The following is a 12,003-nucleotide window of genomic DNA, read 5'->3' on the forward strand; positions in this document are numbered from 1 at the left end:
GGTAGTTTTATATTCGCGAATAACTGGAAATGATCGAGAAGCTAAATAACAACATCAAAAACTAACTACTATGTAGTTGATTATTCGAATCCCCAACTAGCAGGAAGTTGAATATTCGAATTCCAAACTTTCAACTAGGAGGGGGTAAAATATTGGAATCCCAAACTGGCAACTAACTTCCAACTTCACCGTCATGAAAACGGTTTGATCATGAACTATTCGTGACGTTCTGACCATTGACGCGGACGATCAGGTCACCAGGAAATAGCCTGGAATGATACTATGCCCTTGACCTATATTGTTTTGGTCAGTGTCTCGGACAACAATGCCATTAAAACCTTTTTATTTTATTTTTAACTTATGAGGGTTAATTTAGTATCACGAAAGTTAAGTGCTGGGCAATACATGATCAATCTATGATCGCAGTTGAAATTAATAGATCAAGGCTATATTTGATTTGTAATCTAAAAACGGGTTGACTAAGGACAACACCGCTTTGGTATTCTTATGTAAATTAACTTTCAATGTTTTTGGGACCTTTATGTCGAAATCATTATCAAATCATTTATATTCTTGTTGTTACACATGTTAAATAATTTTATTTTCTTGCAACACTTTGGCAAACGGAACATACTAGGAATATATGTATTGTTTTTAGTTGTGTAGTTGTTATTTATTGACATTCAACCCGATCATTTAGATCTTTTATGTCAATTCTAGGAAAGCCTGGCCTCGTAAAATGACCATTATTAAACACAGATTTTGCAATTATATGTGCGTTCTTGTTTGTGTTGTTCTTGTTATTGAAAACAAATATTTGGGTATGAAGCCGGTCTGAATATGTGTCTATACATTTATGCATGTTAGTGTATGCATGGTTATAGATGCAACCATCCCTGATAGATTCATAGATAATTACAATCATAATATTCAATCATGGAACTACCCCCCCCCCCCCCCCCGGCTTAAAAGAAAACAAAGTAACAAAGTAAGTATTCAAATAATTTAATAGTGAGAAAATCGAGTAAAGAAATTACAGCGAGAAGTATGTGCAAGACAATATACCAAGAAAGAGATGCAGAAAATAATTATTTACAATGATTAACAAAATAACAACTAACAATGATAAATAACAAAACTATTCGATAACAAAAGCACAATTGAAAACATAGCACTGAGAATATTATAAACAAAATGCCACAATATCACAATGGCTCATAACATCGACTCAGTCAAGCACGTTCACTGAAACATTCTTAATTTATGTTTACACTATCACCAGTGCCCTGACTACACGGTGGTCTGGCGGAACTCAACTTCCGGCAGAAGGAGACCGGATGCCCGTTGACACTGACCATCCTCGGAGTGCTGGGAGCCGCTACTTCCGAACCCACTGGAGGAGCTCGACGAGGAGGCGGAGGAGACGCGCTTTAGAATGCGGGCGCCCATTCGCGGCACTTGACGTGTGGAACCAGACGTCGCCCGACTGACGTCGAGGATGGAGGAGGCGACAGACAGAAAGGAGCTACTAACATTCTCCACGGCCTGGGAGGCGGATACCACCGTCTGCAGACCTGAAGAGAGGGAACAATATTATACAAATTATGTTCAAATAATTTAAGGGATGTGTTTCCGCGAAACTGGACCGTTAACACTTAAGTTAATATATCAAATAACATTTTTATCATTCATTAGAGTTTTGTATCGTACCTAGCAATTATACAGTTTGATGTACTTTCCATTTTTTTCATTCGATGATCATATACACATCATGCTCGATTTGTGGCATGAACAAACTGAGTGTTGTTTTATTTTGCTAACACAATCAATGACCCTACCGTTGACAATCTCAGTGTAGATGCCATGATCAGGGGAGCCTGGCGACAGGGAGTCCCGGATGGCGGTCACGAGGCGGTAGATGTCCCCAAGGTGTTCCAGCGGTCGATTGATGAACTCGCACAGCGACAGTGGATGTCCGCAGCCCTCATGGCGCCACAGAAAGCGGAGAAAGTCGGGGTCTCCCTCGAGGATGGCCATGGAGCGTGCGGCGCGGGGGATACCGGAGGTGTACAGTTTGTAGGCTTGCAGAATCACGGGGAGCTGGAGGAAGATTGTACACATGCTTAGTTCACCAAAATCATAATTGAACAGTGCAACAAAATCAACCATCTTGCAAATAGTGCATAGCATTAGTATTCGCACGCACGTCTCTACCAATCGGAACTCCGACAACCAATAATCAACGGATCAGATAACAGGCAAATATTCAGTAAGTCACTTTAACAACTGCCGAATTTCTATTAACATTACTTATTTATACCACTTCGAATCTCTAATTTTTAAATTTATGTTACAGAGATAAACCCCAATACATGTTTATGTGATTGAGGAGGCCAAAATTAAAACGTTTAAATATGTTTCAGACAATCGGAACTGCCAAGTTAATGCTGAAGAAGTCATAAATCAACATCTTGCTTTCCAGATTTACAAAACAGAAGCAACCACCACTGGGCCAGATGACAGTTGGCCTAATCTTAAAACAAAAATGCATTTTTTAACTAGGAAGTGTTCTTTTCTCAAGACTTGTTTCGAAAATAAGCTATACTCTCAAGACCTACACATCTATGAAATGACATGCTTTATGCTATATAAATTTTTGCCCTAAAAATGGAACTATAATACATCTGGCGGGCACTACAGGGATACGTTAAAGTTTATTAAGTCACGTACCTTGGACTTGTAGATGATACCGACGATGGTGGTAATGTCAGTGGAGTCGGCAGACATGGAATCGTCGGGGTCTGCGGCGTCATCCATGTCGGGCAGATTTGACAACATCTGGTGCACTTGGTACTCCGACATGCTCACTAACTGCAAATACACAACAGGACATGCAAAGGTTAGAATGCGTTATTAGAAACCCGTTATATTTTATAGTATTAGCATATTGAACAATAAAAAATGGCATTTGAATTGTTTATTTATAACTTAGTTGTAAATGAACTTTTCAAGAGTCTTCTTCACCTCACTGTAGACGGATCTATTTAAAAAAAAGAATAGTGTACCGTGGTTTACCTTCTCTACGTTCTGAAATAGTATGGAGTGCTGCTCAGGTGCAAGTAGACCGTGGCGCAACGGACGGGAATAGCGCTGCATGCCCCGGGACATTGCCTCCACGAACCGCTCTTCTGCCATCAGCAGCGCGTGTAGCGCCGCCTGCCGTCGCGTCTCCCCATTCTGTAATACAACGTTTCTTTAGATTTATACAATGTGGAAACTTGGCAGACATGCGGTGATATTTAATGTTTGTTTCACGTGTTGCAAATTCTTGTTTGAATTCATTGCACCAAATTGTGCATAATTTTATTTCGATCCGTAAAGTACTGGCACAGCAAAGTAAAGCACTGTTTCAAATTAATTATACCACCAACATTCAAATTGACTCGAGAACCAACAGTCGGATATCCCGAGTAAGACACGCTCGGAAGCGCGACCTAAACTGACAGAGAATAAGGATTAATGCTTACACTTCCTGGTCCCGTAAGCTCCATGTGGTCGTCACAGAGCGTCCACTCCTCATGGGAGGCGTTGTCAGAATCGGACATCTCGTGGACCGTGGGATCATGCTCGAACAAGGGCGTGTGGGCGATCGGGATCTGGGCGGGCCTCTGTACCTCCAACACCAGGGTCTGGCCACCGCGCCTGTAAATAAGCATGCGTTAGTGTGGGTATGTAAATCACAGGTAAATTAATGTTATACAAACATGAAGTTTTTACTGATTTCAGTTCGATTTTACGAATCTATCGAAAATACCGTTATCTCATGCAATGAAAATGTACCTCTTGTGAGCGTGGCAAAGATTATATTTATGTTCCATGGCAAACTAACTCCGACTATACCTTATATTTCTACTTACTTGATGCGTCTAGCAACGCTGGTTGATGTGGAGCGGGAAACGTTCTGACCATTGACGCGGAAGACTAGGTCACCAGGACGCAGTCCCGCCTCCTCAGCCCCTGATGTGCCGTCCACGCGACTAACGCGTACCGGACACGCATCCACAACTGAGAAACCGAACCCGCCGTAAGTAGACCGCTTGACGGAGATCTGGAGTCGTTCAGAGCCGCTCACTAGCTTGTTAACTTTCGGGATCTCTAGGACGCTGGTGCCTAAGGGAGATGATCGGGGAATGCGGCTCTGCATCACAGGGACGGACGGTCGATCTCGAGGGGCGACCATCAAATGCTTCTTGCAGCCGACGTCCTCGGTGAGAAGGTGATACCATCCTGAAACTGGTCGCTCACCACTCTGCAGATGCCTCAATCCGAACGACATACATCCGAAGGTCTCAGTCGGCCTGAAACAGAAATGGTTATATGATATTTTACAGTTAAAATGCATTAATTAAATACTAAGAGTCCATTCGAAACAAAACGTCTTGAGTGACTCATGCTTTTCATAGCAGATTGTAAATACGCTTTGACGTTTTGATAATAACGACAAGAAAATAGAAAAGGCAAAATTATTTCATATTGCATATTTTTGCAGAACATGTTATAATCCGGTAAAAGATTCAATAAACCATGTTTCTAACACATACCCTGTATGCGACTTGCGTCCCCAGACGGCGATCAGCAGCCGGCGTCCTTCGTCCTCTTCGCTCACCTCGCTGAAACAGAACAATGTCACGGTCAATATCCCTCAAAAATAAAATAAGGTCCAGATAAAATGATCATGTAAATGTGAACTGACATATTGGGCCCCCAACAATATTTACAAGCCGGTCAAAAAGTATCTGGACAGTACACTATTTTCAGTAGAGTTAGGCCGAACAGCGAACTGTACAGGTCAAGGTGAAGAAGCGGGTAAAAATGTAATGGAGATGACAAGGTCAAGCTCCACACGTGTATAGGGGTCAGAAAAATTGGTTTGCATTTTTTCATATTGCTCAACTTGGATTAAAAGTAAATAGGATGATGTTGTATTTTTCAAAGGTATTCATGTCACATCTCGTTTTCAGATGACGCTATTCATCTTTTTTAAATGCACACAACTTCTCACCAATTATGCCCAATGACTTATGCACATGTTTGATCAGAATTAAATGAAAGAAACTGAAAGAAAAAAATACATTCAGTATCATTTATCATCATTTGGGATCAACAAAACATATCCGGTTTACTTACAAGGAGAACTTCTCATCATATGTGGGACAGCTCGTGTTGGGGACGTGCTCAGTGCGACAGCGCGTGGGCGTCTCGTGCGGCCGGTCAGGGATCAGGGAGATCATGACGAACGTATCTGGCTGCCGGTGACGCCCGGACGTCAGGTGACGCGCCTGTACAACGTGGACAGTGACCAGGCCATGGTTCACGTATGCGGAGACCCTCAGCTGACCTGAAAATGAACACACGCACGTGTATATAGTGTCGACAGAACAGTGAAGTGCATATTCATTAAAAGGCAAACTAAAAAACGTGCATCATTAAATCCGTAATCATTAAGGGATTATATCGTTTAAATAAAAACTAGTCTGGTCGGCACTGTAAAACATACCGGCTATGAACCAATATAATGGTTATTTGGGTTAACGGCATGAATTTAGGCACTCAATATAATGAGCACACAAAATGGGCATATTGTATCAGGTCATCACAGTATGACGGAAAATTAAAAGTAAATTGTAAAATGCAATCTGTCCTTTCACCCTCCGCCCTGTCCCTTCTGAGGCACACTATCGAAACAATCATCGCTGAGTGTAAGACCTAAGTGCTGGTGGTGCTTAACAAATTTATTCCGACGTTGTTAAATTGGTAATCGTAAAACAGTTGGAATATATCATTCCTTTTACAGTTTTACTTGCATTAAAATGTACAAGCCATTGTTTAGACCAATTTGTTCTAACTTCTATATTGTGTAAGACGCGTTTAATTTCATTTGAATTGGTAGACGTAACTGGAAGTGAAATGTCGTCCGCAAATAGACGTAATGATTGTAAATTATATATTTTTTGTCAACCAAATAGTTGTTAACATAATAAATAGGCCAATATTTCTTCTATTTCCACCGTACTACCAACACTCTCGAGGTCTATACAGACATCAGTTAACGATCTTATCTCTGTATAAGGTCATTACAAGATATTTACTTGTAAAACGTTTGTGTTCCTTAAATATATTTAGGACATTACATTCACGCAGCATTCAACTGTGTCAATATTGCGTCCGATATTGTTGTTTTTTTACTTTATAATTTGAATAATTTGGTTTTGTGTTAGGTTATGGTGACCTGCATTTAATAATTTATGGTTCAATCGATGTATATCATCATACTCCTTAATACCTCATCTTTTCATGTGAAAACGAAAGAAGAAAGGAAAAGAAATGTGTTGTCACCATAATGTAGATTGAAATCATTAAAATTATTTATAGCTATTAAAACAAGTAGAGATCCAAATTATACGCGTTTATCTCATAACTGTGACTTATGAAATGTTTGTTTACCGGGCTTGATAATAATGGATAGTCGATTTGGATTCATTGTATCGTTCCAGAAACCCTGCATAAATCCATGTCCATTCGTATGGATCGATAATTTCAAAAGATAAAATATGTAAAACAATAAATATTCAATATACATTTGGCTGTTTGAGAAGATCGTGATGCCCCTCACTAAGATAAACTTATTTTCTTCGCTTCATTAGGATGTTAATGCAGTCATTGTATTACCACCCTTTTGAAAAGGGCCCCAACAACAGGTACACGGCGTATACAATGAACATGCTTTTTATTTATTGTTGTTGTTTTTTTAATTATTATTTATGTTTTCTGCTTCATCGGGATGTTAAAGCAGTCATTGTATTACCACCCTTATGATAAGGGCCCCAACAACAGGTACACGGCGTATACAATGAACGTGCTTTTTTAATTGTTTTGCATTTGTTGTTTGTAGTGCTGTGAACCTATTCAGACCCTATTTCTCATAGAAGAATTTTTACTCATCAATACAATTTATTATAAATACGGGAAAGCCAAACATTTGTCTAATTTCTTTCGCTTTAGTCTCAAATAGTCATGAAATTGGCACTAAACATTTTATGCCAATGAAATCAGATAACGATAACTTAATAATTTATCACAGATCACATTATGATTTCCATATCCATGTCTAATCATTTTCGCTTTCGGCTCATTTAAGCATTAGACTATTGGCATTAAAAAAACAATTTTATAAAATAGTTTTATAAAATCATAGTATACACTTATTATTATAAATTAATAACAATCATGGAATGAAGATATTAATGAATCAAACAGATTAAAACATATCGCTGGTATAAAAATGAAGAAAAATATCTAGATATTATACACATAAATAAATATAAAATTGCCCTTTTCGAGTTTCCTCACATGACCTATTAATCGAAACAGGAAGACATCATAACTTCCCAATAACAGATATAATATGTACCTTTTGTAATATGAATGCCATCGAAAATGAATACCATTTTCTTTTAGTATGTCCAAAATATCATAATCTACGAAAACAATTCCTTAAACCATACTTTTGCCATTGGCCAAAACAAAAAAAATTATGACCCTTTTGTCCTCAGACAGCGGAAAAACTATACACAGTGTTAGTAAATATATATATATATATATATATGTGTGTGTGTGCATAAAGTTTATATCATGCATCTTTGTTACGATCGAGAACCTAATTATGTTAAGAATTTGATAATATGATATATAGTATACTTTTCTATTGACTATGTCTTTGCTCTTAACAATGATGTGTTACATGTGATTTATTTATTATGTTTTGCATTTGGGCTATGGATGATATTTCATTTGATGCTGAATAAATGTTATGTTATGTTATGTTATTCCATATGTAGTAATAATAATTGCAACACGAATTAACAATCGCAATTGTTTTCCTTTAATCTATTTAGTGTTGTTAAATCATAAGTACTTGTACAAACATGTATGTATTTAATTGTAGATATATTTACATAAAAGTTCCATTTGCATTGTCTCAATATAATAAATCATATGTAATTAAGTCATACAACTATGTTCCATGTATATATGTACATACACACTTATAATTATGTTCATGTATATGTATGTAATATTCAATCTCTTCTTTAAATGAGGAATTATCTGTCTATTTACCATTCAATGAAAGTGTGTGTCAACCTAAATGAGGAATTATCTGTCTATTTACCATTCACTGAAAGTGTGTGTCAACCTAAATGAGGAATTATCTGTCTATTTACCATTCAATGAAAGTGTGTGTCAACCTAAATGAGGAATTGTCTGTCTTTTTACCATTCAGCGAAAGTGTGTGTCAACCTAAATGAGGAATTATCTGTCTATTTACCATTCAATGAAAGTGTGTGTCAACCTAAATGAGGAATCATCTATCTATTTATCATTCAGTGAAAGTGTGTGTCAACCTAAATGAGGAATCATCTATCTATCTACCATTCAATGAAAGTGTGTGTCAACCTAAATGAGGATTAAAACTATCTATTTACCATTCAATGAAAGTGTGTGTCAACCTAAATGAGGAATCATCTATCTATCTACCATTCAATGAAAGTGTGTGTCAACCTAAATGAGGAATCGTCTATCTATCTACCATTCAGTGGAAGTGTGTGTCAACCTAAATGAGGAATTATCTGTCTATTTACCATTCAATGAAAGTGTGTGTCAACCTAAATGAGGAATCATCTATCTATTTACCATTCAGTGAAAGTGTGTGTCAACCTAAATAAGGAATCATCAATCTATCTACCATTCAATGAAAGTGTGTGTCAACCTAAATGAGAATTAAAACTATCTATTTACCATTCAATGAAAGTGTGTGTCAACCTAAATGAGGAATCATCTATCTATCTACCATTCAATGAAAGTGTGTGTCAACCTAAATGAGGAATCATCTATCTATCTACCATTCAATGAAAGTGTGTGTCAACCTAAATGAGGAATCATCTATCTATCTACCATTCAATGAAAGTGTGTGTCAACCTAAATGAGGAATCATCTATCTATCTATCATTCAATGAAAGTGTGTGTCAACCTAAATGAGGATTAAAACTATCTATTTACCATTCAATGAAAGTGTGTGTCAACCTAAATGAGGAATCAACTATCTATCTACCATTCAATGAAAGTGTGTGTCAACCTAAATGAGGAATCATCTATCTATCTACCATTCAATGAAAGTGTGTGTCAACCTAAATGAGGAATCATCTATCTATCTACCATTCAATGAAAGTGTGTGTCAACCTAAATGAGGAATCATCTATCTATCTACCATTCAATGAAAGTGTGTGTCAACCTAAATGAGGAATCATCTATCTATCTACCATTCAATGAAAGTGTGTGTCAACCTAAATGAGGATTAAAACTATCTATTTACCATTCAATGAAAGTGTGTGTCAACCTAAATGAGGAATCATCTATCTATCTACCATTCAATGAAAGTGTGTGTCAACCTAAATGAGGAATCATCTATCTATCTACCATTCAGTGGAAGTGTGTGTCAACCTAAATGAGGAATTATCTGTCTATTTACCATTCAATGAAAGTGTATGTCAACCTAAATGAGGAATCATCTATCTATTTACCATTCAATGAAAGTGTGTGTCAACCTAAATGAGGAATCATCTATCTATCTACCATTCAATGAAAGTGTGTGTCAACCTAAATGAGGAATCATCTATCTATCTACCATTCAATGAAAGTGTGTGTCAACCTAAATGAGGAATCATCTATCTATCTACCATTCAATGAAAGTGTGTGTCAACCTAAATGAGGAATCATCTATCTATCTACCATTCAATGAAAGTGTGTGTCAACCTAAATGAGGAATCATCTATCTATCTACCATTCAATGAAAGTGTGTGTCAACCTAAATGAGGAATCATCGATCTATCTACCATTCAATGAAAGTGTGTGTCAACCTAAATGAGGAATCGTCTATCTATCTACCATTCAATGATTGTGTATGTCAACATAAGCATTCGTTATGAAGCCAATATTTATTGAGGCGCCAGAGTCAAAAAGCCCAACTAATGGTCAAGCATTGTAACATGGGAAAAACGTAAAATTATGCACTTGTCATTATAGAGAGGTAAACAAATCTTTGGTGAAACACAAATATCATATTATATACACAGATGGCCATACAAAAAAATCGTCTCACATAAATAAGTTGTAGCTACAGATTATATATACATACGTCAAATAAATAATACCATACATTACATATAATCAAGCAGCAAGGTAATCAGTACGAAATGACAAAGGTGTTTAAAAGTCTTTGATTTCCAAATGGCATGGTATTTGGGTAAAGAAGTCCCTGTTATTGCTACTCCTCTGCTTAATTTGATAAAATTAGTGTTAAAAGATCGATTCAGGTTATGCTTAGTTCTAAGAACAGATACACAAAAGGTGATCGTCTGTATCAAACATATTGGTATAAAATAGTATACACTTTATGCTATACCTAACTATATTCCAGTTTATACTTCTAATGGATGTGCCCTTAATCTAAATATACTGGAATTCGAAAGAAGTGATTAATATAACGTAATTAAAAACCATCTATGCATGTACGTGTATAAGAACTTGGCAGGCCCACTATTGTTTTATCCCGTCTACAAAATAGAGCAGTATTACACCGTGTCAACTATGTTATTCAGACAGCGGTAAAAAACGCCATTAAAATAATCTTATAATATTGCTTTACCTTTCATGAAGACGCCCTTCTTCCTCGTGTTAGATACAGTAGTCATGGTAACACAGTCCAGTTGCACAACGAAGTTAACGAATATCAAACGCACATACAGTTTAATTATGAAAAATTAATACTCTTTATTGAATGGTTATCTATAATATTGAATAATAATGGAGTAGTATCCACGGTATTAACACTAGTCTTCTGATCTTCTATCTGGAAATTTGCCGGCATTTATAGGTGCTAAATGAAAACTTTTAAATGGTAATTAAAGTAGAGCAATATTTCTTGATTGGTTGATGAAATTCACAGTTATTTAATTAACCAATCGTATACCGTCCTACATAATGATTAGCAGATAATGGAAAAGGTGCGATTCTGATTGGACAACAGTCGGTCTACTCAAGGGATCATGAATATTGATGAGATTAGCTACTGTGGGAACTATGGTTGTGAAATATGGATTGGGTGGTGACATCTGACATTTTACCCCGTTCAGGATGTCCCTTGTGTACTTTCAATCGTCTTCTATGTTTATATATGTTGTTGCAGCAGTAGCAAATATGTATATTATCAAGTGTCACGATAGCATAATTAACCATGAATTTATCAACATTAACGTTTATCAAAATGTAATTTATAAAATACAAATTAAAAGAACATAAACCAATAAGCGACAAAATTGCAGACCGATGATTTAGATGTGAATCAAGTTTGCTTCATAATTCGCTTATAACATATTTTATGCTATACTTTTTTATCAAAATTAATGTCACTAGCAAAAATAATATTTTTTTTTTCTTACTTTTGATATGCGTCGAAAAGGCAACACAAAATAAAGGCATTATAATTGTAAAACATTGCACGATATTTCCATCAATCTCTCAGTGTTTTTTTTTCGTATTGAAAATTCAATGGTGTTGTTTTCCTTTTAAAATACCATTTATGGCCAACTTATCTGAAGTCAGAGGGTTGAAGTACTGTTCAAAGGACTAAGTTACATCTACAAAACATTCGAAATTCATCAACCGAAAAAAGACGTATAAGCACCATATGACAACTATTAATACTATAACAAAATAACAGGGCCTATTGTATTTTTTATGGTCAATTTCCCAGGTCAGCGGGTTCCAGTACTGTTTAGCGAGAATTCAGCTACTAAAACAATTGAAACCCACCATAAAGCCTAAATCGGGCTTATCAGCACCACTTGATAACTATATGGGTTTTAATATTTTCGTTTATGGATACAT

General features: G+C 36.5%; 1 protein-coding gene across 1 annotated transcript; it reads right to left on the reverse strand.

The window, feature by feature from the left end:
* Positions 1–1,290: 1,290 nt before the first annotated feature.
* On the reverse strand, positions 1,291–10,808 carry LOC128213836 (uncharacterized). The gene is made up of 9 exons (XM_052919894.1): positions 10,763–10,808; positions 5,188–5,398; positions 4,602–4,670; positions 3,918–4,358; positions 3,528–3,702; positions 3,076–3,237; positions 2,731–2,871; positions 1,839–2,100; positions 1,291–1,574 (listed from the first exon to the last, which is right to left on the reverse strand). Exons 1-9 carry the CDS (start codon positions 10,806–10,808, stop codon positions 1,291–1,293), a joined length of 1,791 nt encoding a protein of 596 aa, XP_052775854.1.
* Between the last annotated feature and the right edge of the window lie 1,195 nt (positions 10,809–12,003).

The sequence above is a fragment of the Mya arenaria genome, chromosome 13, assembly GCF_026914265.1.
Source record: "Mya arenaria isolate MELC-2E11 chromosome 13, ASM2691426v1".
NCBI lineage: Eukaryota > Metazoa > Mollusca > Bivalvia > Myida > Myidae > Mya > Mya arenaria.